Below are 25,390 nucleotides of genomic sequence, written 5' to 3' on the forward strand. Positions count from 1 at the left end.
TATACAAAGAACTCAAAAAATTAGACAATAAGATAACAAATAACCCAATCAACAAATGGGCCAAGGACCTGAACAGACACTTCTCAGAGGAGGACATACAATCAATCAACAAGTACATGAAAAAATGCTCACCATCTCTAGCAATCAGAGAAATGCAAATCAAAACCACCCTAAGATACCATCTCACTCCAGTAAGATTGGCAGCCATTATGAAGTCAAACAACAACAAGTGCTGGCGAGGATGTGGGGGAAAGGGTACACTTGTTCATTGTTGGTGGGACTGCAAATTGGTGCAGCCAATTTGGAAAGCAGTATGGAGATTTCTTGGAAAGCTGGGAATGGAACCACCATTTGACCCAGCTATTCCCCTTCTCGGTCTATTCCCTAAAGACCTAATAAGAGCATGCCACAGGGACACTGCTACATCGATGTTCATAGCAGCACAATTCACGATAGCAAGATTGTGGAACCAACCTAGATGCCCTTCAATAAATGAATGGATAAAAAAAATGTGGCATTTATACACAATGGAGTATTACTCTGCAATAAGAAATAACAAAATCATAGAATTTGCAGGGAAATGGATGGCATTAGAGCAGATTATGCTAAGTGAAGCCAGCCAATCCCTAAAAAAACAAATGCCAAATGTCTTCTTTGATATAAGGGGAGTAACTAAGGACAGAATAGGGACGAAGAGCATGAGAAGAAGATTAACATTAAACAGGGATGAGAGGTGGGAGGGAAAGGGAGAGAGAAGGGAAATTGCATGGAAATGGAAGGAGACCCTCAGGGTTATACAAAATTACAGTGAGGGGAAAGGAAAAAACAATACAAGGGGGAGAAATGAATTACAGTAGAGGGGGTAGAGAGAGAAGAGGGGAGGGGAGGGGAGGGGAGGCGAGATAGTAGAGGATAGGAAAGGCAGCAGAATACAACAGACACTAGTATGGCAATATGTAAATCAATGGAAGTGTAATTGATGTGACTCTGCAATCTGTATACGGGGTAAAAATGGGAGTTCATAACCCACTTGAATCAAAGTGTGAAATATGATATATCAAGAACTAGGTAATGTTTTGAACAACCAACAATTAAAAAAGAAGAAGAAGATAAAACACCATAAGCAAGTGCGCTTCATCCCTGGGATACAAGGTTGGTTTAACATACAAAAATCAATAAATGGAATTCACCAATTAAATATAATTAAGAATAAGAATCAGTTGATCATCCAAATAAAGAAAAGTCCTTTGACAAAATCTGACATCCATTCATGTTAAGAATTCTAGAGAAACTGGTGATAGAAGAAATTACCTCAATATTTTAAATACTATATGTGACAAACCCAAAACTAATATCATACTAAACAGAGAAAAACTGAAAGCATTTCCTTTAAAATCAGAAACAAGACAAGGATATTCACTCTCATCACTTCTATTTAATATAGGCCCTTGAAACTCTAGCCAAAGGAATAAAGGAAGAGAAGAAAATTAAAGTGATACAAATAGGAAAAGAAAACATCAAATTACTTTTATTTTTTGATGACACTTTGAGTTGAGTTTAATGCAGAGGTTTAATTTCATTTTATTATATGGCCTTCCATTTTTCCCAGCATAATTTATTGAATAGACTATCTTTTCTTCAGTGAATGTTTTTGATGCCTTTGTATAGTAAGAGATAGCTGTATTTATGTGGGTTTGTCTCTATGTCTTCTATTCTGTACCATTGGTCTATGTGTCTGTTTTGGTGTAAATACCAGCCATTTTTGTTACTATAGCTCTGCAGTATAATTTATGTTCTGATATTGTGATGCTTCCTGCTTCACTTTTCTTGCAGGATTGCTTTGGCTCTTCTGGGTCTCCTATTTTGCCAAATGAATTTCATGATTTTTTTTTCTAGTTCTATGAAGAGTGACATTGGGATTTTAATAGAAATTGCATTAAATCTGTATAATGCTTTTGGTGTATGGGCATTTTGATAATATTAATTCTGCCTATCCAAGAGCATGGAGATGTTTCCATCTTAAGGTCTTCTTCAATTTCTTTCTTTAGTGTTCTGTAGGTTTTTTTTTGTTTGTTTGTTTGTTTTTTGAGATAGAGAGAGATTTTTTAAAATATGTATTTTTTTAGTTTTCAGTGGACACAACATCTTTATTTTATTTTTATATGGTGCTGAGGATCGAACCCAGCACCCCGCGCATGCCAGGCGAGCACTCTACTGCTTAAGCCACCTCCCCAGCCCCTGGTTCTGTAGTTTTCATTGTACAGTTCTTTTACCACTTTTGTTAGAATGATTTCCAAGTATTTTATTATTTTAATGGGATAGCTTTACAAATTACTCTTTCAGTGGATTCACCACAGATGTATAAGAACATATTTGATTTATGGGTTCTGATTTTATATCCTGCTACTTTGCTGAATTCATTTATTAGTTCTAGAAGTTTTCCAGTGGAATTTTTTGGATCTTCTAAATATAGAAGCACAACATCAGCAAATAGTGATAATCTAGGTTCTTCTTTACCTATTTGTATCCCTTTAGTTTCTTTCTTCTAATTGTTCTGGCTATAGTTTCAAGGACAATGTTGAATAAAAGTGGTGAAAGAGGGCATCCTTGTCTTGTTCTAGCTTTTAGAGAAAAATGCTTTCAATTTTTTTACATTTAGAACTATATTGGCCTTGGGGTTAGCCTTCTAGCAATTGGAGAAATACAAATCAAAACTAAGACTTCTTCTCACTCCAGTCAGAATGGCAATCATCAAGAATATAGTCAACAATAACTGTTGCTGAGGATGTGGGGGGAAAGGTACACTCATACATTACTGGTGGTACTATAAATTGGTGCAACCATTCTGAAGAACAGTATGGAGATTCCTCTGAAAACTGGGAATGGAACCACCATTTGACCCAGTTATCCAACTCCTCAGTCTATAATAAAAGGACTTAAAATCAGCATGCTATAGTGATGCAGCCACATCAATGTTTATAGCAGCTCAATTCACATCAGCTGAACTAGGAACCAACCTAGATGCCTTTCAATAGATGAATGGATAAAGAAAATGTGGGATATATATATACACATACATACATACAATGGAATGTTACTAAGCTATAGAGAATGCTGGTAAATGAATGGAACTGAAGAATAGCATGCTAAGTAAAATAAGCCAGTCCCCCCAAAACAAAAGCCAAATGTTTTTTTTTTTTTGTTTTTTTCTGATATTCAGATGCTAATTCACAATAGGGGAGGGCACTATGGAAGAATAGAGTTACTTTAGATTAGGTAGAATAGAGAGAAGGGGAGAGGTATGAGGATAAAAAGGATAGCAGAATGAAACAGACATAATTACCTTATGTACATATATGACTCAGGAACACTGTGATTCTACAACATGTACAATCAGGAAAATGAGAAATCATACCCCATTTATGTATAATATAACAAAGTGCATAAATGTATTCTGTCATGTATAAATAACTAGAACAAATAAAATTTATTAAAAATAGTTAAAGAAATCAATAGATAAGTGAACACAAAGAAGAACAGTATTTGAGAGGAATTAAAATAAGGGGAGTGAAAGCAAGGCAGTGGGGAATTGAAGCCAAACTCCTTGAATGTATGATTCTGTTAAAATGAACCCAACTACAATGTATAAATATAATGCTCTAATTTAGAGAGAGAGAGAGAGAGAGAGAGAGAGAGAGAGAGAGAGAGAATGAATTTTATCTACAGAATAATCTGATATAGGACTTGATATAATATAAATGTATAAAAAATTATGCAAGTGCCTTAAAATATAAAATTATAATAATAGAAAAGTAGAATCTCACTATTTGAAAGTTGGCATGTTTTATGCCATCATGATGACTGTATGATAGGTATGAGTGCTCCATTTCACATCATGATGAGACATTTTCCATGGAACATGGTACTTGTGGTAGTATGTGTTAACTTCTAGATTTGTTCTCACTGAATTAAACATAATAAAATATAATGTTGATGACTACTTGTCATCTCATTAAATGCCATATTTATTTCTTCAGGGAAAAATAAACACAAAATCATATAAAAACAAAATTAAAAGAAATAGAATATACCTGATATCAGTTTCTCACACCAACATACTCTTGGTAATGACAGTTGAGTGCGATGGGTCCTGGTTCCCATTATATGAAAATGGAATATTTTAATAAAAAGACTCCAAAAGTTTCATCCAGACTTAAGTTGAACACTTTATGGCTACTTTCTTAAGTCCACTATTAGAAAATTGCAAAGATCAACTTAATTCATTTTTCATATAAAGTAATTTACTTTACCCCAATAGCAGCAAACAAGTCCTTAATACCAGGTCCAAATTTCTTATTTTTAAGCTTGTCACCAAACAAATGAGTCTGTTGTTTACGTTTTATAGCTTTTATTTTTGCTGTACCTATATGTTAACAAGCAACAGAATTTTATGACATGTTTAAATAAGTTAAATACATATATAACACATACATACACAGATAAATCCAGTTTGTAATGAAAAGGGACATGAATTATTTTTAAACAATCTAAAGTTAATCCTATTAAGTAAAAGACACATCTTTTAAAACATGCTGTCCTAAAGACCATTTTGTGATAATGAAAATTTTCCATATTAACACTGTCCAATACTATAACTACTAGTTATATATCTGCCTAATAAATACTTGAAATATAGTTCCTATTACCAAGTAAATTAATTTTTAATTTAATTTGTTTTAAAATTTAAATGGGCACATTTAACATATGGCTAACATGTTTGAAAGCACAGTCATAAAACATGAAAAAAAATATTTGATGTTTCTAAAAACATGTTGTGCCCATGAAATGCATAATCAAGAATCAGATTTCTCTGATGTTACAGGTTTTTTTAGTGCTTCCACATCACTTTACTAGTAATTTAATCTTAAAAACATCCTATGACATAGTGCATATATTGAATCATGCTAGGTAAACAGATCTATATATACTTCATGTTTAAAATTATGAACTATAGACATAAAGCATTTGTAAAAGGAAATAATGAGAAGCAAAAATATTTATTACTCAAATTGTGGTAGACAAATAAAATATTTGGCTGTACGGTTGTTTCATTTGTTCAAAAAATACTATCACAAGACACTATATCTCAATGGAGAGACCACTACCAGTAGGAGATGTAGCTCAGCCATGCTCCAAACTCTTGGGAGCTAAGGGGTGGGAACTACTAAACTTTAATTAATGAATTATATTTTTACATTCACCTGGTATGTCATGTGGAAAGCATAACAGTGGTATTATAGCAGACCATGCAAGAAGACCGGCAGCAAAAAAATCAATCAACCAAATAAACTGCCATTTTCTATCACTGTCATCTTCTGCAATGCTTTAATAAAGAAAATTTAATAAAAAATTAAAATGCTTTAATTTTCAGCTTTGTGCATTTTATTAAAAATAAAACCATGCACAAACACACGGAAAAAAATTTCTATTAATTTGTAATTAATTAATTTGTAATCTGTCACTATTGTCTGTTAATTTTTGTTAACAGGGAGTAGTTGGTAGTCTCCCAATTAAATGACTCTTTTTTGATTTCCAGGATCCTAATTTTTTTCATTGTCCTACAGCAATTAGGAAGGGAAAGGTTCTTGTTTGTCCCTATTTAATTGTTTTCTCCATCAGAAACTATGCATTTAGAAGAGAGTCCCTTTAACTCTCATCTGTCCTTAAAACTCATTCCTACCCCCTTTAAATTTTGCACTTAGACCTTTAGGATAAGCCTCCCTTTTAAGTTGCCCAATTGATTTTTTATGTAGCATTTGACCCTTTAAATCCCATGTACTTTAAAATCACTTACTTCTGCAGTCCCTTCTCTGAACTTTCATATTTGGTATGATTTTATCTTTCCAGTGGTTTGAACAAATCCTCTTCGGAACACCTGTTAGTCAATCTGTCTCTTGCTTTCCCTGTGGTTTTTCTTGCTCTCTCTTTGCTTCTCACAGATCTTGCAGCGGACAGGGTGGGAATGGAATGAGAAAGATCCTGAGTGGGGTTTGTTGGCTTTCTCTTCTTTCCCACAGTGATTTTGAGGTTTGAACATTTATTGTCTTCAATTATTGCTAAAGCCATGATTTTAACAAGAATTTTCATAGTTGTGATTTTTTTTTTTGTATCACTTAGGGAGATTAGAGAAAGTTGATTGATTATACAACCACCAATGTTTTCAACTCCTCATACATTGAAGACCTTCTTCAACCAGTCATTGTTGGAAAATGCTCATGTCTACAGGAACCCCAGTTTGGGAGGAGCTGGTGTCTCACAGGTTACTCTACTGCCAACCAAAACCTGGTCAGTCCTAGTTCATAGAAACTTGCTTTCCATTAAATATGGAAAATGCTGACTCTCTTGTCCAATGCTAACAATATTCCTGAATACAAATTCCAGCAAGAAATAATATGGGATTATTCAATCCTTACTTTCATTATCCTCTTTTCATCTCTATTTGAATATGCTACACCCAGGGAATTTTAACTCCAGATCATCATTGGAGTTGTATGTTCCCTTGTTGTTTATAATATTCATAATGTTCTTTTCCACTTTTGAACCCAGCTATGTACTCCAACTGTATATAGTATATTATATGTAATATGATTATTACTTTTGTGTTTGATTAGTATACCTAAAAGAATCTGGGCCATAACTTAAAAAAAATACAACGTATAAGCAAAACATGATAGGATGACTGTGTCTATCAGATAAATTTAGAAATCAATAGAATTTTCTTCTGCCAGAACTAATTGATTGGAAAATGAAATAATATAATGAATCCATACATAAAACTGACAAAATATACAAAATGCTTAGAAATAAGGTTAATGGGATAAGTTCAGTAAAAATATAATAAAACTTTACTGAATGGCATAAAACAAGAACAGAGATAATAGCATAACATGTTATTTTATGCATGGAAAAGATAATTATTCCCAACTTGATACATTAATTCAATTCAAATAAAAGTGTTTTAGTTGTAGTCTGATACATTAATTCAATTCAAATAAAAATGTTTTAGTTGTAGTCTGAGGTTATCGTCTTTACCTAGAAGATAATTTTGAAAGAAAAAAGTCCCTGATATTTGATTAAAAACAATAATTGGGAGTATATTCAAATACTAAATTAAAAATAAAATTTTAGAAATTACAAAAACCTGTAATTTGACATGAAAAATTGAAAACTATATTGGGCTTACAGACTGGAGAGATAGGACGGAAACCCATATATACAATGAGGTTTAATTTCTGATAAAGGTGATTTCTAGTATCAGTTAAGAAACAAAATGGTTTATGAATATCAGTACAATTTGCCCTTTGACAGAAAAATAGAAGCCTGGACTGTGTATCATGTCATATACATAAATATATAAATAAGTTTCAACTGAATATGGAATTTAAGCATAATTACAAAAGTACTGAAGAAAATATAATCAATTATTTAATGATTCTGTAAAGGAAGAACTTTTTAAGCAAGATGAAAATACTAAAACTTTATAAAAGAACAAATAAATAGCTGAATTTGACTATGTAAGAGCTTTTAATGTTTACATAATAAAAGACTCTATACAACAAGCATAAAGACAGATTGAGGGGGAAAAAGTTCTGTCTTGTGTCATATCTATGACTCTTGAAGAACTTTTTTATAAATTAACGAATTAGTTGGACCTGCCAGGGTCACTTTATCACTAAGCGACATCGCCAGTCCTTTTTATTTTTTATTTTGAGACAGGTTCTTAGTAAATTATCCAGCTGACCTCAAATTTGAGATCCTTCTGTTTTAGCCTGCTGAGTTGCTGAGATTATAGGTGTCCGTCACCATATCTGGCTATAAAGAACTTTTATAAATCTATATAAACAATGAGCAAATATAAAGCCAAGAAAGGAAATAAGTATTAAAACTAAATCAAAATTTTTAAAAAAGTATAAAATTAAAAATTTGTGTTTACTGACATACAAAAATGTAAAAATAACATATTTATGGCATTGCAAGTGATATTTTGATGCATATATACTTTGTGTAATGTTTAAATCAGGGTAAAAATATTTATCATCTCAAATGTTTATCATTTCTTTAAGGTGAATACATTCAAAATCATTTCTTCTAGTTTTTGATATATCCAGTCCATTTTCATTATCTGCAGTCACCAGAATATCTAAGTCCTAGGGCTTAGCATCTATTGTTCAAACTTTTGCCATCACTTCCTCTCTGCTATGTTTCCCAACTTCTGATAACGAATATGATACACTTAATTTCTATGAGGTCAAGTTTTTATATTCCACATAAGTGCAATCATATGGTACATGTCTTTCTGGGTCTGGTTTATTTCAATAACATGATTTCTAGTTCTATTCATGTAAATTAAAATGCCAGAATTTCATCCCCTGTAAAGGCTAAATAGTATTGCATTCTATATGGTCCACATTTTCTTTATTCATTCAATAGGTGATGGGCATTTGCGTTGTTTCCATTTTTTTGGATATTGCAAATTGGCACTGCCATAATCATGTGAGTGCAAATATTCCTTTGACATGCTGATTTCATTTCTTTCAGACATATACCCAGTTATGGGATTGTAGAATCACATGGCAATTATTATTTTTTTTTGAGAAAACTACTTGGAGTTTTCTCAAAAAAAAATATAATCAATATAATAGCTATATTGATTTACATTCTGTTTTAGTCAGCTTTTTCATTGCTGTGAATAAAAGACCCAACAAGAACAATTTTGGTGGAGGAAGTTTTGGGGGGGGCTCATGGTTTCAAAGATCTCAGTCCATAGAAGAGGCTCCATTCCTCAGGGATTGAGGTGAGACAGGACATTATGGTAAAAGAGTGTAGCGGAGAAAAGCAGCTCACATGCTGATCAGAAAGCAAAGAGAGACTCCTTTCACCAGATACAATATATATACCCCAAAGGCATGACCCCAATGATCCACCTCCTCTAAGCACACCCTACCTGCCTTCAGTTTCCACTCAATTAATCCCATTAAGGGATTAATTCACTGATTGGTTAAGGCTCTCATAAACCATCATTTCTCTTCTAAACCTCTGAGTCACATACCTGAGATTTTGGAGGACACCTCACATTCAAAACATAACATTCCACACCTGGCCCCCCAAATTCATAACCATCTCACAATGCAAAAATAGATTTTATCCATTTCCGAGAGTCTTTGTAGTCTCAACCATTCCAAGATTGCCCAAAGTTCAAGCCCAAAGTCTCCTCTGAGACTTAAGGCAAGCTTGTATTGGGAGTTCCTGTAAAAATCAAAGGTGATTTGCAAGTATCTGATATATGAAGTACAGAGTAGATATTTCCATTCACAAAAATAGGGGCATAGAGGGCTGTGTCTGTAGCTCAGTGGCAGAGCACTTGCCTCAAGTGTATGAGGCACTGGGTTTGATCCTTAGCACCCCTTAAAAATAAAGAAATTTTTAAAAGGCATTCTTTCCATCTACAACTACAAAAAAAAAAATTAAAAAAAAAATAGGAGCATAGAAAGAAGGGTTGGGACCAAAGCAAGGCTGAAAAACCCTTGGGCAAACAAGTCCTGTAGTTATGTGTCCAGCATTTAGAGAAGAGCTTGTGTACTCCACTCCACCCCTCTGGACTTGTTGGTTGTACCCTTTCTGTTGGGTTGTCTCCAATTCCTGCAGCTTTCCTAGGACAATGTTCCACATTACTGACACTTCTTAATCTAGGGGGGGTCTCTATTGCAGCTTTCAGCTTCTCCTCACATTTCCATACTTTGCTCTCTCAGGGGCTACCCACAAGGACTTCAATCCTGGGGCACTTTTTCTAGCCTCCTAAGCCTTCCTTTGAAATCTGGGTAGAAGCCTCCAGGACCCTCTAACTCCAGCATCCTACATTCCTGCAGAACTAGCACCACATGGTTGATGCCAAGGTCTGCTGTCATCTCAAGCCTTCAGGGACCCTGGTTGCAGCAGCCTCTGAATGTCTGGGTGGCTAAACACATTGAAAAACTTCCTAGGCCACCTTGTGCAAAGAAGGGTATCTCCTCAAAAGAATTTTTACTTTTATTTTCTTGAGTCTGAGATGGATATGATCTTGCCAATTCCTGAGATGCCCTCAAGCCATCTTTCTTAATATCCCTGAGCAAAGTCTTTTGCATTTCTTTAGTGTCAATAATGTATTCAGTGACTGCAAATTCCTTAGCCCCAGTTTTACTGAGCTTTCTGCTTCTGAATATCATAACAAATTTGGCTAAAAGTCTGCCAGCAATAGCTATACTACCACCTGAATGCTATGCTGTCTAGAAATTTCTTCTGCCAGATTAAGAAGTCCATCACTTTTAAAATCAGCCTAGGGCTGGGGATGTGGCTCAAGCAGTAACAAGCTCACCTGGCATGCGCCGGGCGCTGGGTTTGATCCTCAGCACCATATAAAATAAAACAAAGATGTTGTGTCCACCGAAAACTGAAGAATAAATATTTTTTTAAATTCTCTATTCTCTCTCTCTCGCTCTTTCGATTTCTCTCTTCTCTCTCTTAAAAAAAAATATTAAAAAATAAAATCAGCCTCACAAAAGGTCTCAGGACACAGGAAAAACGCAGATAACTTCTCAGCCAGAATGTAACACAAAAGGCCTCTAGTTCAATTACTGATAGTATTCTCCCTTCCCTCTAAATCCTCTTGAGCTCTGTCTTCACTGTTCACAGTCCTATTGGTATTCTGGTCTTCTGAGCTCTCACCATAATCAGCCATTAACCTCTGTTTACTATAATCCAAACATTCCCAGCTTGCACTACTACATTCCTTGGGAATTGAGGTGAGGTGGAACATGGTTATGGAAGAGTACAAAGGAAGGCAGCTCACATGATGATCAGAAAGGGGAGAGAGAGAGAGAGAGAGAGAGAGAGAGAGAGAGCGCCCACTCAATAGATACAAAATATATACCCCAAAGGCATGTCCCCAATGACCCACCTCCTCCAGCCATATGCTACCTGCCTTCAGTTTCCACTCAATTAATCCCATCCGAGTTAACCAGTCATTTCTCCTCTAAATCTTCTTGCATTGTCCCACACATGAGTTTTTGGGGAACACCTCACATCCAAACCATAACATAAAGCTTCACTCTACTCCACATCTTTAGCAGTTGTTATCTTTAGTCTTTTGGGTAATAACTATCTAACTTGGATGAGATGCTTTATCATTGTGGTTTTGATTGGCATTTCCCTGATGATTAGAAATGCTGAGCAGTTTTTCATATATCTATCGGCTATTTATAGGTCTGCTTTTAAAAATAGTCTATTTAGACATATTTGGTCTTTAGTTTTGCTTTTTGCTATTGAGTTAATTCCACATTCTAAATATTAACCACTTGCCAAATATTTATCTTGTACATATTTTTCTTATTACATAGGTTGTCTATTTACCCTATTGATTATTGCCTTTGCTGTGTAAAAGCTTCTTAATTTTATGTAAACCCATTTGTCAATTTTTGCTTTTATTTCCTGTGCTTTTGGGGTCTTTTCCTAAAAATCCTTGCCCATTCTAATATACTGAAGACTTTCCCTTTTTTCTAGTAGTTTCATGCATTTAGGTCTTTAATTAAAATCGTTTATACATTTTGAGTTGATTTTTATAGCTGATAAGAGGTAAGAGTCTAGGTTCATTCTTCTGCATATGGATATCCAATTTTCTCACCACGTTTTCTGAAAACACAGTCCTTTCTCTAATGCATGTTTTTCACACCTTTGTCAAAAGTTGGCAGTAAACATGTAAGTGTATTCTAGGCTTTTTATTCTTTTTCATTTGTTTGTTTTTCAATCAATACTATAGCTTTAATTACTATAGCTTTGTAGTGTACTTAGAAGTGAAAGTAGTTTAATGCTTTGTTCTTTTTGCCCAACATTGGGACATTTGGAAATATGCTGTGCTTCCATATAAACTTAGGATTGCCTTTTTAGTTCTATGGTATTTGGATATGTTTTCATAGATTGCTTTGGGTAGTATGTACATTTTAACAACATTGATTTTTCTAATTCATGAACTTACAATGTATTCTCACTTATTTTTCTGAACCTTTCTATTGCATAATTAATATTATGTTTCATCATTTTAATCATAGAGATCTATCACTTCTTTGGTTAACTTGATTCCTAGGTATTTCTGTAGCTATTGTCTTGGCATTGCTTTCTTGATTTCTAATTCAGATAATTTGCTATCGGCATATTGCAATATTGCCAAATTTTGTGTTTTGATTGTGTACTCTGCAACTTCACTGAATTAGATCATTAGTTAGAATTGCTTTTCGTGGAATCTTTGGGACAGTTCTGTCAGATCATGTCATTTGTAGACAATAATGATTTGATTTCTTCACTTTGTTCACCCTTTATTTATTCTCTTACATGATTGTTCTGACTAGAACTTGCAGTATAACATGAAATAAAACTGGTAAAATGGCATCCTTGCCTTGGTCTATATCTTAGAAATATTTCATTTTTTCCTTATATGGTACAATGTTAGTTGTTAGTCTGTTATATACAGCCTTTATTATCTTTAAGTACATTTTTCTATAGCTAATTTGTTCGGAATTTTTATTATATAAAGAAATGTTGAATTTTATCAAATGCTTTTTCTGCACTTGAGAGGTGATCATATGTCTTTTTTCCTTTATTTTATTGATGTATATTTATTGATTTGGCTATATTGAACTGTGCATATTGATTTGAGTATATTGGTTTTGGTATGTTGGATTACTATTTACATTTGTTTCAACAATTTTTTAAAATTTTTCTTCTTGATTCTCCTTGACCCATTGGTTGTTCTAGAATGAAGTATTTCCATTTATTTTTGTAGTTTACCATTTTTTTCTTGTTATTTGTTTCTAGTTTTATTGCATGGTAATTGGAAAAGATACTTGGTATGATTTCAATTTTTAAAATTTTTTGAGACTTGTTTTATGATATACCATATGATTTATAGTGGAGAATGGTCTATATTCACTTGCAAAGAGTCTGTATTTGAAGTTGTTGGATGAAATGTTCCATAGATGTCTGTTGGGTCCATTTGGTCTTGGGTGCAATTTAACTCATTTTTTTCTTCACTGATTATCTGTCTGGATGAACTGTCTATTGTTGAGAGTGAGATGTTAAGCATATACTACTATTATTCTATTTGAGTCTCTCCCTCTACATCTATTGATATTTACCTTATATATCTGGATTCACTCATATTGGAGGCAAATGAATTTAGAGTTGTTATTTCCTTTATTGAATTGATTCCTCTATCATTGTAAAATGATTTTCTCTTTTTATTCTTTTTATGTAAAACCTATTTTATCTGATGTAAGTACAGCTACTCCTGCTTTCAATTCCCATTTGGCATGTAATATTTTGTTCTGTGTCTTTACCTTCAGTCTATATGTGTGTTCTCAGAGATAATTTCTTGTAAACAACACATATACTTGAGTCTTTTATCCTTCTACTACTTCTCCTCCTTCTTCTTGACTTTGTTTTATCTTATCTGTCATTTGCTGTCTTTCAATTGTCCAATCGAGTCCATTTACATTTAGGATAACAATTGGTTAGATAAAGTCTTATTAAAATAATTTTACAACTTGATTTCTAATTTTATTATACTTCCTTTCCTTCTCCCCTTTTTAGTCTTCCTTCTCATTTAAGTGAATTACTCTAGTCAGGTGTTTAGTTTGCTTGTTTATAATTTTTTGTTTGTCTAATACAGATTTTTGCCTTGCTTTTAACCATGAGGTTTATACTAAATATATTTTGATTACAGCAAGCTATTTTGAAATGAGAGCAACTTACCATGATTGTAAAGTTAAGAAAGGAAACAAAAGAAAAATTGTACAAATAAAAATCTCCACATTTTTTGCTCCATTCCTTCTACATTCTGAACTTTTGATGTCCCATTTTACATCTATGTTGCTTAATACTTAATATATTAATGCAGTTATTATTGTTAAATGTTTTGCATTTTAGTCTTAGTACTAAGGATATAAATATTTAATATGCCATGTTTAAAATAATATAACATTATGAACTTGTCCATATAATTATTTTTACACGAGTTCTATATCTTCCTATTTTTTCTTACTCATTAATATCTCTTTTACTTTGAGAAACACTTTTTGGCATTTCTTGAAGGATATATCTGATGGTCATACATTGTCTCAGATTTTTGGAAATTTTTTTCCTCTCTCTTTCATTTCTAAAGGATAGCTTTGGTAGGTATCGAGAGGATAGTTTCTTAAAGTATCTGAAGAGTGTTTTTTGTTTTCCTTTTAGTACTGTAAAAATTTCATTCCACTTTCTCCTGTCCTACAAGGTTTCTGCTGAGAATTATACTATCAGATAAATTGGGACACACTTGTCTGTTATTTATTTTCTTTTGCTGATTTGAGAATATTCTCTTTAACTACAAAACCTTTGAGAGCTTGATTATAATATATCTTGTGTATACCTGGTTGAATGAAATCTGATGTATGGTTTTTGACCATTCCATACCTGAATAACTGTATCTTTCTCTAGGTTTGAGTAGTATTTATTATATCTTTAAGTAAGTTTTCTTCACTTTTGACATTCTCAAGTCTTGCTTGAGTTCCAATAAACCTAATATTTTCTCTTTTAATCATGTCCCAAACTTTTCAGAAGCTTCATTTTCTCATAATTCTTTTTCTTCTATTCCTACTGTCTATTCAAATAGCCTATGTTCAAGCTCACTAACTCTTCTGCTTGACCTATACTGCTCTTGATGTCTTCTATGTTTTTAATTTCATTTAATTTAGCTTTCAGCTCAAGAATTTATTTTGTTTGTTCCAATCTCTCCTTAAGTTTCTGTCAGCGTACTGGATCATGTATTTGTGTTTTCTTGAGGTTCATTAAGTTTCCTTAAAACAGATGTTTTAAATTCTCCACCTGAGGGCTGGGGACATAACTCAGTTGGTAGAGTGCTTGCCTTGCATACACAAGGCCCTGGATTCAATCCCCAGCACCACACACACACACACACACACACACACACACACACACAAAATTCTCCACCTGAGCATTCATCCATATTGGGAGCTATATATGGCCAGATTCTGTGTTTTATTTTGACCTGTACGTTAGGTCATATTTCCCTGGAACTTTTTGATGCTTCTTTGTGTGTGACATGATCTATGCATTGAAGGATTAGATATTTATTCCAACTTTATTAATATGGCTGTGTTTGTGTCCATCTTTCCAGAGTTTCTAACCAGTGTTTATGTTTGAGTCAACAGTCACTTCTCCTGTTTGAACACTAGATGGCAACCGAAGTCCAAGTTTGCCAAGAGCCCATTGTTATTGTGATGTAGCTGTTTTAGGGCAATCCAACCTGGTATTGTCCTAAATTTGCAGTTGATGTGTTGTTTAGCATAAATTTGGGGAATATCTCAAAATGATAATCCATCACTACAACCCTTTCCCTGGAGTCAAGGTAGGCCCAAATGCATTGTCCATAGTCACTACTAGCCTGTGGTCAGGCACTATAAAGTTCTGATAGCTCTGGGCTCCTATTTCATGAGTGGTCACCCATTTCCCTTTTCCTCTCTCAATTATTCTCTCTGTATTGTGCTGCCTGGGTTTAGGTAGGAATGTGGTGGTCAGTCCAGTGGCCCTCCATACCTCAAAACTTGATTCCACCTTTAGTCAATAGCCTGCCAATACCCCCACGTCAATAGGGCAGAAAGGACCAAGGACCATACAAATATGAATGCCAACTGCTGTGGAGGACTCATGGCCCCAAGACTGTTGCAACCAGTCACAGGTAAATTCTGGCTGTAATAAAACTCCAATAAACTAAAATATTCATATAGCTGGCATAGAGCTGTTCTAGGCTCTATCCATAGGCACTGACTTGGGCATATAGCTATTAGGATCTTGATAGTGTTTGATTTTATTATTCTGACACTGAATTTCAAGTCAAAGTCCTGTCTAATTTTCCAAAATGGATCTCATTTGACATAATCTTGGGCACTATATGCTGCCCAAGGTTGAAGGGGTGCTGAGGAAGGCAGTTTCTATGCCATCAAGGCTGATGCTAAGCTGGATCATACATAAATCTCACTAAAGTAGGGACCTACCCTGTCTTGTAGAGGGGCATGACTCGGGCCTATTCTAAGGATAATAACCTGATGTAGGTTGAAACAGGACACTATTCTACAAGGGCACAAGTTTCATAGGTTTCTGAATGATGTTGGGGTAGTTCTAGGGTTTTTATTTTTTAGCTCTGGGTTGAACATAGGGACCTTTGGTTTTCTTTCAGTATAGCTTTCACTGAAGTCACCATTAATACATCTCCAATAAATAATTAAACAAAATCTTAAAATATATATTTTATGTAGCAGAATGAGCAAAATAAAAATTAGAGCATAAATGAATGCAACAAGGAGTTTAAAAAAAGAGAAAGTCAACAAAATGAAGAATTGATTTTTTGAAAAACAACAAAATTAGTAAAACTTTAGATAGATAAATTTTAAAAAAAGATGACTCAAATAATAAAAATTTGAAGTGAAATAGAGATACTACAATGGATTGATTCCACAGATATAAAAGGCTTGTGAATAATTATCTTACCAAAAAAATGGGCAGCATAGAAGAATTAGATAAATTTCTAGAAACATAAAAATCTACCAATCTGGATCATGAAGAAAAAAAACATTTGGAAATACCTGTAACTATTAAAAAGAAGAGTTGGTAATCAAAAAACCTTCCAAAGAAAATCCCAGGACAAGATGACTTTGTTGGAGAATTCTATCAAATATTTAATTATGAATTAACAATAATCCATCTATAACATTTCAAAAAATTTAAGGGGGAACACTTAAATTCATAATATTTTATTACCCTTACAAAAAATCATATGACCACACTACAAAAAAACTAGAATAATATTTCTGATGAATATTGGTGGAAAGACTATCCACAATATGCTAAATAAACCAAATTCAATAACATATTAAAAAATAAACCAAATTCAATAACATATTAAAAAGATTATACACCATAAACATTTGAGATTGATTACTGTAATGCAAAAAAGGCTCAACATATAAAAATAAATCAGTGTAATAATCATATTAACAATATAAAGGAAGAAAAAGCCAAAGATCATGTCCGTTGGTTAAGGAAAAATTTTGAAAATATTAAATGAAGAATAGAAGGTAATTGCCTCGACAGAATAATAACCATGAAAGAAAAGCCCACAGCTAACATACTCAGTGTGAAAAACAGAAATAATTTCCTCTGAAAGTTTGAGCCAAAGATATCAAGCAAAAAAAGAAATAAAAGGCATATGAGCTAGAAAGGAAGAAGCAAAATTATCTTCATTCACAGATAACATGATCTTCTATGTAGAAAAATCTAAGGATTGCACACATATACATACAAACTGTTCAGTAAACAAACTTAGCAATGTTGCAAAAGGTAAATGACACAAAACATCTTGTAATTTTATTTGTGAAAAAAATCACAAAACACTGACATGAGAAATTGAAGAAGTTCCATATACTGGAAAGATGTCTATATTTATGGAATGAAACAACATTATAGAAATCCTCTAACAAAGCACAGGGCAAATATCTTAGGGCATTATTTCTTCCACAGGCATCAAAGTAAAAATAGTGCAATAAATCCAAATTAAAAACTTCCATGTAGTAAAGAAAACATTAATCAGAGTAGAGAAATAATCTAAAAATGGGAGAAAATATTTGCAAACCATATCTTGATAACAATAATATCCAAAATACATAAAGAACTCCTTGGGCAAAGGACTTGAATAGATACATCTCAAAAGAGAATATATAGCTCTTCCACAGGAGGCCTACACACTGCTGCTCTGCTGCCACCATGTCTCTAGTGATTACTGAAAAGTTCCAGCACATTTTGCTAGTACTCAACACAAACATCTATGGGCAGTGGAAAATAGCCTTTGCCATCACTGCCATTAAGGGTGTGGGCGAAGGTATGCTCATGTGGTGCTGAGGAATGCAGACATTGACCTCACCAAGAGGGCAGGAGAACTCACTGAAGATGAGGTTGAACATGTGACCACCATTATGCAGAATCCACGACAGTACAAGATCCCAGACTGGTTCTTGAACAAACAGAAGGATAGAAAGGATGGAAAATACAGCCAGGTTCTGGCCAATGGTTTAGACAATAAACTCCGGAAGGACCTGGAGCAACTGAAGAAGATTAGGGCCAACAGGGGACTGCGCTACTTCTGGGGACTTCGTGTCCAGGCCAGCACACTAAGACCACTGGGCCCAGTGGCCGCACTATGGGCGTATCTAAGAAGAAATGAGTCTGTAGGCCCTTTCTGTTAATAAATAGTTTATATACTGATGGCAAAAAAAGAAGATATATAAATGGTCAAAAAGCATATGAAAAGATGGTCAACATCATTAATCATCAGGGAAATGCAAACCAAAACCAAAATGAGATATTACCTCACACCCAATAGGATGGAAGCTATCAAAACAACAAAATGATAACATGAAGGTAGTAAGTATTAGAAACAATGTGGGAAACTGGAGCCCTGCTTATAGTTGGTGCAATTGTAAAATGGCCCAATCACTACACAAAAGTAATGTGAAAGATCTTCAAAAAATTAAAAGAAAATTACCAAATGATCTAATAATGATAGGCCATAGAATTTTCTTAATCCTCTAAAAAGAAGGAAATACTGTCACATGCTATAACATGCTCAAAAATTGAGCCTGTTTTTCTAAGTAAAACAAGCCAGTCACAAAATACATCCTACGTGATTCCATTTATATGAAGTATTTAATGCAGCCAAACTTTTAGAAAGAGGAGTAGAACAATGGTTGCCAGGGACTAGAGTAGGGGAAAAGGGAGTTGTTAAATGGATATAGATTTAATTTTGCAAGACAAAAAGTTCTAGATACTGTTGTAAACAGTGTGCATATTTTTAACACTACTGTATTGTACACTTAAAAGTGGTTAAGATGTTGTGGGTTCTTTTGTCATAAAAAAAGCACATGAGAAATTAGTTGTAAGGTTTTCATAATAAGTACTAGTTTTAATTATATCTCAAGCAGTAAAATATATAAATGTGTATTTTAAATGTACTTAATTTTAGATACATGTGCATATCAGTCACTTTTGCTTACATTTCTAAGATGTTTATTACTAATTAAATATATATGTTTTGTTATAAGCTATGGTATCTACTCAACAAACATTTTATGTAACATAATCTGAAAGGAAAAGGAAAAAAATGGCTTACCTTTCGTGCAAGCTGTGATTCTTAGGGGCCCTAAGTAGTGGTGCTCCCATTACATAACCCACACCATATCCCAATGTTGATGAAGCATCCCCAAAACCTAGAAAATGAATACTTAATATGAAGCAACTTTACAAACCAGCTTTGTCATGAGATAATAAGAATGACCTAAATGGATTACTTCTGTAGTTTTTTTTTTAAATAACATTCTGTGTTAGTCCAGAGAAACAGACTAATAAAAGATATTTTTATATATAGGAGGGTAGAAGAGAGAAAGATAAAAGAGAGAAAAAAGAAAGAGATTTTAAAGAATTGGCTTATATAATTATAGGACTGAGCAAGTGACAAATTTGTAGAGTATGCCAACATGCTGCAAATTCAAGTGAGAGTTGACATGGCAGTCTTGAGGTAGAATATCTTCTTCCTCAGGAAGCTTCAGTATTTACTGTTACAGAATTAAATTGATTGGGTCAGTCCTCTCCACATCATGGAGCTTATCTGTTTTATTCAAAGTCTACAGATTATAACATCAATCACATCTAAATCAATATTATCATAGAAACATTTAAACTAATGTTTGAGCAAACAACAAGGTGTCATAACCTAGACAAGTTGGCACAAAATGTGACCATTACACATATCATCCAATCAAGTATTAGAGACACTCAGGTAACTTAATTATATAATTCATTATATCTAACATAATATATTTAATATAACACAAACATATTTATATTGAATATAAACATAAATTTAGTATGTTTCCCTTAATAAAGTTCTATAGGAAGACAATACTTTATACCATCACCTTTGTATACTTCACCTTAGCTGCCAGGGTGGAAGGAAGTAGAAATACAGTAGGCTTGTTGCTACATTACAAAGGAATGTATTTTAGTTGCTATTCAATATAATTAAAAATAAAGCTAAAATATTTGCTGCCACTCTTAACATTAGTAAATTATTGCAAATATTTTTGGTGAAAGTAGATATAAATATGAATATGTTCTACTTTAGTTTATTAGCATATTTAATAATTTATACACTTTTTTGTCTCTCATGGAAAATCATTATTCCAGTGCAAAATACTACTTAGTCACCTTCACATAAAGTATATAAAAATAATTTTGTATTTTTCCTTAAAAATGATATTAAGATAACCCTGTAAAAATAGATGATCTAAGCAGGATCAGAATCTATTTCATTATAAAAATGGATAAATTTTCCTGTGAAATATCTAGGGTTACATAGAAGCCTGGAATGCTATAAATAGGGTTGACTATATGATGTTCTATTAAATGGCATATCATTTGTCTCCTATGATGAACATGATTATGTTTTTAAATTACCTTAAAAATATCAAAAGACCTAAAAGTGATTTTTGTTAAAAGAACTTAATACAACGATTATTTTCAGCACCACAATGAATCTGGTGCTAAAGAGGCACCTAATAATGTCCTATTCTCATTATGAACATAAGGCAACAGCTTCCCATCTGTATCCCCAAAGTTTAAAAGTAACAACTAATCAGGCAATTTAATCCAATGTTTTTTAGACTTTTTTCCTTGGAGAAATGAACATCAGCCTGTATAGACTGAACTGAAAAGACAGACAATAGATGGATAAATAACAGTTTTTATTATTTTAAAAGTATGCAGTTTTCCATTTTTCTATATATTTTCAATGACATTCAGATGACTTGTCTAGAATTTCAAATCTCAAGTCACTCTTCAGAATTAAGTGTTTCACTGTGGAATTTTTTGTTTTGGTTTGTTTTTTGTAGTGCTGGGAATCAAACCCAGGGCCTCATGCATGGTAGGCAAGTGCTCTACCCACTAAAGTACATTCCCAGCTTTCAGTGTAATTTTGAAAATAAGCATACAAGTTAACACTTAACATATATAATGTTATAACAGGGCCAATAGATAGTATTTTTATATCAGTTAAAATATATATTTTAAACTGCAGAAAGTAAATGGGCCAATAATATTAGAATCAGGGGAACTTGCCTAAATAGAAGCCAGAGGAGTGCAAAGGAACACTGTCGTCAAGGAAGGTAATTCCAAGGATATAAAGAGGCATTCCTGCTATTCCCAGCACAATCTTCCCGAAGGTGGAGAAATACACATATTTTGATTGGAATGATTCGGATCTGGTGCAAGCATCGAGAATCTTCATTGGATTGCAAATATCTTTTGAAAAAGACAATTGTATTTTGTTAAATTAATTCAAAAGTTAAATATACAAGAAATATGAAATATTCTTTATCAAACATTTTTCTTCTACAATCTGTTGCCACCATTATGCTTTTATCTTTTAGATATACTTTATTTGTATTGAATGTATTCCTATGATTAATTATATTCTCAGAAAACCGCTATAATAAAAGAAAATTTGTGGGAATGCCAGAAGAGATGAACATATTATAAACCAGAATTTAAATGTTCACACATGATTTTATTCACACAATTATATGTGCCTAGGCATTTTTATACATATACATTTATACACAATATAACAAATATTACAGTCATTTTCCTATTAATTTTGCATCCTGTTCCATAAGATGCAAACTTCTAATTTTCTGAATCATTAAAGCTTACTTTCTGAGTTCAGTTCTATATTCATTTCTTTAGTGATCTTTATATTAAATTTGTCATTCTGATAAAATAATGTCCCATTTTAGACCAACTAACTTCCAGAACATAGGATCATAAGGACAGAATATAACATGATAAAAATTTCTTGTTGCTAGAGTTATTATAAGGTCATTCATCCATAAGATTTAAAGATCCTTTAGTTCACAGGATAGTTCTTATAATTTTTTTTTAAATTCATTAGGTTATAAAAAATGCTAAATAAATTTTTGTGTGATTTCATTTGTTATTTTACTTTGGTCAAGTTAGGCAATCATTACTAAATCATATTATTATGGTTGAAATTTAACAAATACTTTCAAAATATTTTGAAAAACCTAGTGAAAAACCTAGTGAAGTACAGATTGCAATATGGTATAACATCACCTTTTCATCTGACTTAGTTTCCATGGAATGATATTCGACTCCATAGCAAATGGGAAAAGGCTCTAGGATTGTGATGAAAATGTTGATGGTTCATTTTATACGGACAAATTGACTTGCAGTAATAACAGTATTAGTTTGGAATATTTGCAACACGCTTTTTAATTTCTCGAACTCCTGTTGTTTATGGAAACCTACCTGCCTTAGGATGCTCATTTTAAAAGTCAAATCTAAGTAAAAACTTTTCATAATTGGATTTTCAAGCATCTATACTCTAATCATCCCTGTCTTCCCAGCTCACTTATTTTTGCAACCTTATTTCTGTAGTCCTTAAAACTCATCAGGACTGGTAATCTATTGACCCTGCTCCTTTTCACTAGCCCAGTGTCACATTCCTTCTATCATAATCATCTCAATCTCTGTAGTCCTTTGCTATCTTTTACATCATGCAATCCCTTAGTAAAATTGCAACCCTGGTCAAATTACTTTTTTCCCTACTCTATATTTTCATTTTGAAATTGGTAATGACTGGAGAAACACACACATCCATTAGAAATCCCACACTGAATTCATGATAAATAAATTCAAGGAGGTCCTTCAGGCTCCTGATAATCATAAAATCTGTCCCTGCCTTCTCCTAGAAAATTCAACTTGTTCATTTCCCTTCTCCTAGGGTTCATACTCCCGAGCTTCCTGTTGACCAATAGAAAGAAGCTAATCTTTTAATGACATTCATCATATTAAAATAAATAAATAAACAAACATAAAAACTCTATTTAGGACTATAAACTAGGTGGCTATGGCAAATAGCAAGCAAAAGAGAATTTCAAATAGGAAGGAATAATCAATATTATGAAATGCTGATGAAAGTTCAAATCAAAACACATAAAATTTCATTATATTAAATAGCATGAATTACGTTTGTGAAAATAATTCTGTTGCAGCATTTAGAGTGGAAGCCATGTTAAAGTGGACTGAAGAAAGAATGGGAGATTAAATCAGAGAGCAAGTACATTTCTTTCAGAAGACTCACCTGTGAAAATCAGGAGGTTGAGAAAAGTGATGAAAAAAGAGAACTACCAGTTATGTCTATTATTGCTGATATTGTTTAATACTAGGAAGAAACTTCAACAAATTACAGTGCCAATGAGTGGGATGATTGAGAAGAAAAATTTGCAGAAAAGCGGGGAAGGAGATCACTAAGAGGAATAGTCTCCGGAGAGACAAGGGAGCACAGAATGGTTAGCAGAAGTCATACCTTTATTCCATAGGAAAGACGAAGTAAAGAATATCAACCAATGAATACATGTGGAATTATAAACCCTCTGAAAATAAATTAAGGCAATTTTCCTTTATGAAAGTGTACTTTCCATCCAACACAGAACATCAGAGCTAAGTGAGGAAAGTCTAAACTGCTTGTGAATTATGGAACACAGTGGACTAAAATACAAAAACTTGTTTTCAGGTTGAGCAGATCCATTTGAGAGCAAAATGAACAACTGAGGTTGACATCAATGAATTTATTGTAGGATTCATAGGTGGCAGTCTAGTTGTAGCTAAAGGAAATTTATGTGGTTCAGTGAAAAGGCTTTCCAGCCAGGGACAAAAACAGAAAAATGAAAAAAGAGAGCTTAGGAATTTGATTCAAGTGTACATAAAATACTTCTAATATTTCATGTTGAGGAACATAAGACAAGCTACAAATGAAGGGAAATTATAATGAGGATCTGACAAAGAAAGTAGGTGTCACTATCCTGGAGGTCCCAGTGAATTTTGCCTTCAACATATGAGTAAGTAGGAAGAAGTGGGGGTGTAATATCAGAGAGCTGGATAATACATGCTGAAGAAGTTCTCATAATAGTGACAGTGCACATGTGGATGGTCCCTGAAATATAAAGCTTTAGTAACTAAAGATGAGAATGTGGAATAAGTGTTTCCACGAGTTCATGGAGAAAACTCAGTTCTACCTTTTCAAGGATGTGTGAAGTACAATATCTGCATGCTGGTTGAGGCACAGTCTTGGGGATTGGCATGTCATCAGTAGAGATATCTGTGATAGGTATGGTAAGCAGAGCCAGGGAATAGGAAGTGCTGGTAAATGGGAGGCACAGCACCAAAGAGGTTCAGACCACTCAAAAGGGAAGAAAAGCAACTAACTCAAGGGTACACAGAGGACAGAGTAGGAGAGATATTCAGACAAGACAAGAAGGATGTGGGAAAGGGACAAAACAAAAGAATACAGAACTCACTGTGTGTGTACGTGAACTAGATATGAACTTAGAGTTAAAAGTTGTTATTTAATAAATAAACTTTCAAATGCAATAAGAAAAATATCTGTTTAGACAGATGCTTGAAAAGAGCACTTCTACAAATAAATTTATTTCTCTTTTATTCAGTTTATTTCAACTTCTGTGGTATCAAGCAGAGTCACCCAGTAAATACATTATGTATTATTATGTGAATTGTATGCATCTAATCACAAGCAAAAACTAAAATATGTTATATACATGGTATAAACAAGACATAAAAGGAAGAAAGATCATACTGATTTACTGCCATGACTCCTACTGAGTACTGATCAGAATTTTTACTATGTATAAAGCAATTGTTTCCTAAGGTTTTATTCTTCTGAACAGAATAAAAGTTAAAGAAAAGTTAGGAATTAAATGTTTTCCATTCCCTTCTTGCCTTAAGTCATTTTCTCATTTAACCATAAGTCTGTTCTATAAATATAAAAAAGGCATATTTTATATTTCTTATATTGATATAAATAAATTATACAGTATATAACCATATTTATATATTACTTTTGTTGTATTAATATGAACTATTTTTGAATTTAATATGCCACAAACACACATCATAAATATACTATAAAACACTTTGTACATATCACAAGCATTTATACACTTGTACAGTACACAGAGACCTCCTCCTACCTTTTTTCGCTATGTCTTGCTGAACCCAGTTTAAAGTTGCCAAAATGGGCAAATGAATTCCATCACATATATAAACCTGTACATGATAAGAAGGAATCTGATACAGTACTGTCATAAAAAATTCAAGGAAA

The 25,390-nt window shown here is 33.2% G+C and overlaps 1 protein-coding gene and 1 pseudogene across 2 annotated transcripts in view; one reads left to right on the forward strand and one right to left on the reverse strand.

The window, feature by feature from the left end:
• The window catches only part of LOC308651598 (solute carrier organic anion transporter family member 6A1-like), a gene marked incomplete at both ends in the record, with an annotated part of 58,463 nt that extends 50,720 nt beyond the window's left edge, over positions 1 to 7,743 (reverse strand). The window contains 2 exon segments of the mRNA XM_081298941.1: positions 4,311 to 4,423; positions 7,713 to 7,743. Coding sequence (XP_081155067.1) covers positions 4,311 to 4,423; positions 7,713 to 7,743 — 144 coding nt within the window.
• Positions 7,744 to 17,904: 10,161 nt separating this feature from the next.
• LOC308651715 (small ribosomal subunit protein uS13-like) lies at positions 17,905 to 18,361 on the forward strand (annotated as a pseudogene). The gene has a single exon. The product of its transcript is annotated as a small ribosomal subunit protein uS13-like (transcript).
• Positions 18,362 to 25,390: the final 7,029 nt, after the last annotated feature.

The sequence above is a fragment of the Spermophilus citellus genome (assembly GCF_964194105.1).
Source record: "Spermophilus citellus genome assembly, chromosome: 1".
NCBI classification, from domain to species: Eukaryota; Metazoa; Chordata; class Mammalia; order Rodentia; family Sciuridae; genus Spermophilus; species Spermophilus citellus.